Source organism: Penaeus monodon, chromosome 15 (genome assembly GCF_015228065.2).
Source record: "Penaeus monodon isolate SGIC_2016 chromosome 15, NSTDA_Pmon_1, whole genome shotgun sequence".
Taxonomy (NCBI): Eukaryota; Metazoa; Arthropoda; class Malacostraca; order Decapoda; family Penaeidae; genus Penaeus; species Penaeus monodon.
The window spans coordinates 28,445,708-28,445,938 of record NC_051400.1 but is presented as its reverse complement, the minus strand read 5'-3'; the positions used below and the strand labels follow the sequence as shown (position 1 = coordinate 28,445,938).

Sequence of the window (231 nt, the reverse complement as noted above, 5' to 3'; positions counted from 1 at the left end):
GGCTTACTCTACTAACAAGACTTATTATAGTACCCATACCTAATGAGTAATAAATCACTTCGCTTTCGTTGCAGCGATGAGATTTGCCCTCATGGAAGCCAAAGTGGGTCTGGCCAAGATGCTCCTTGCCACAGGCATAAAGTTGGCACCAGGGCACGAAGAAATTAAATTTGACCTTGGCTTTGGGTTGTTGAGACCAAAAGACGGGGTTAACCTTCTATTGACACCTTT

The 231-nt window shown here is 44.2% G+C and overlaps 1 protein-coding gene across 1 annotated transcript in view; it reads left to right on the top strand.

The window, feature by feature from the left end:
• Positions 1 to 229, top strand: part of LOC119582298 (cytochrome P450 3A7-like) — a gene marked incomplete at both ends in the record, with an annotated part of 14,602 nt that extends 14,373 nt beyond the window's left edge. The window contains 1 exon segment of the mRNA XM_037930512.1: positions 75 to 229. Within this exon segment, the coding sequence (XP_037786440.1) occupies positions 75 to 229 (155 nt within the window).
• Between the last annotated feature and the right edge of the window lie 2 nt (positions 230 to 231).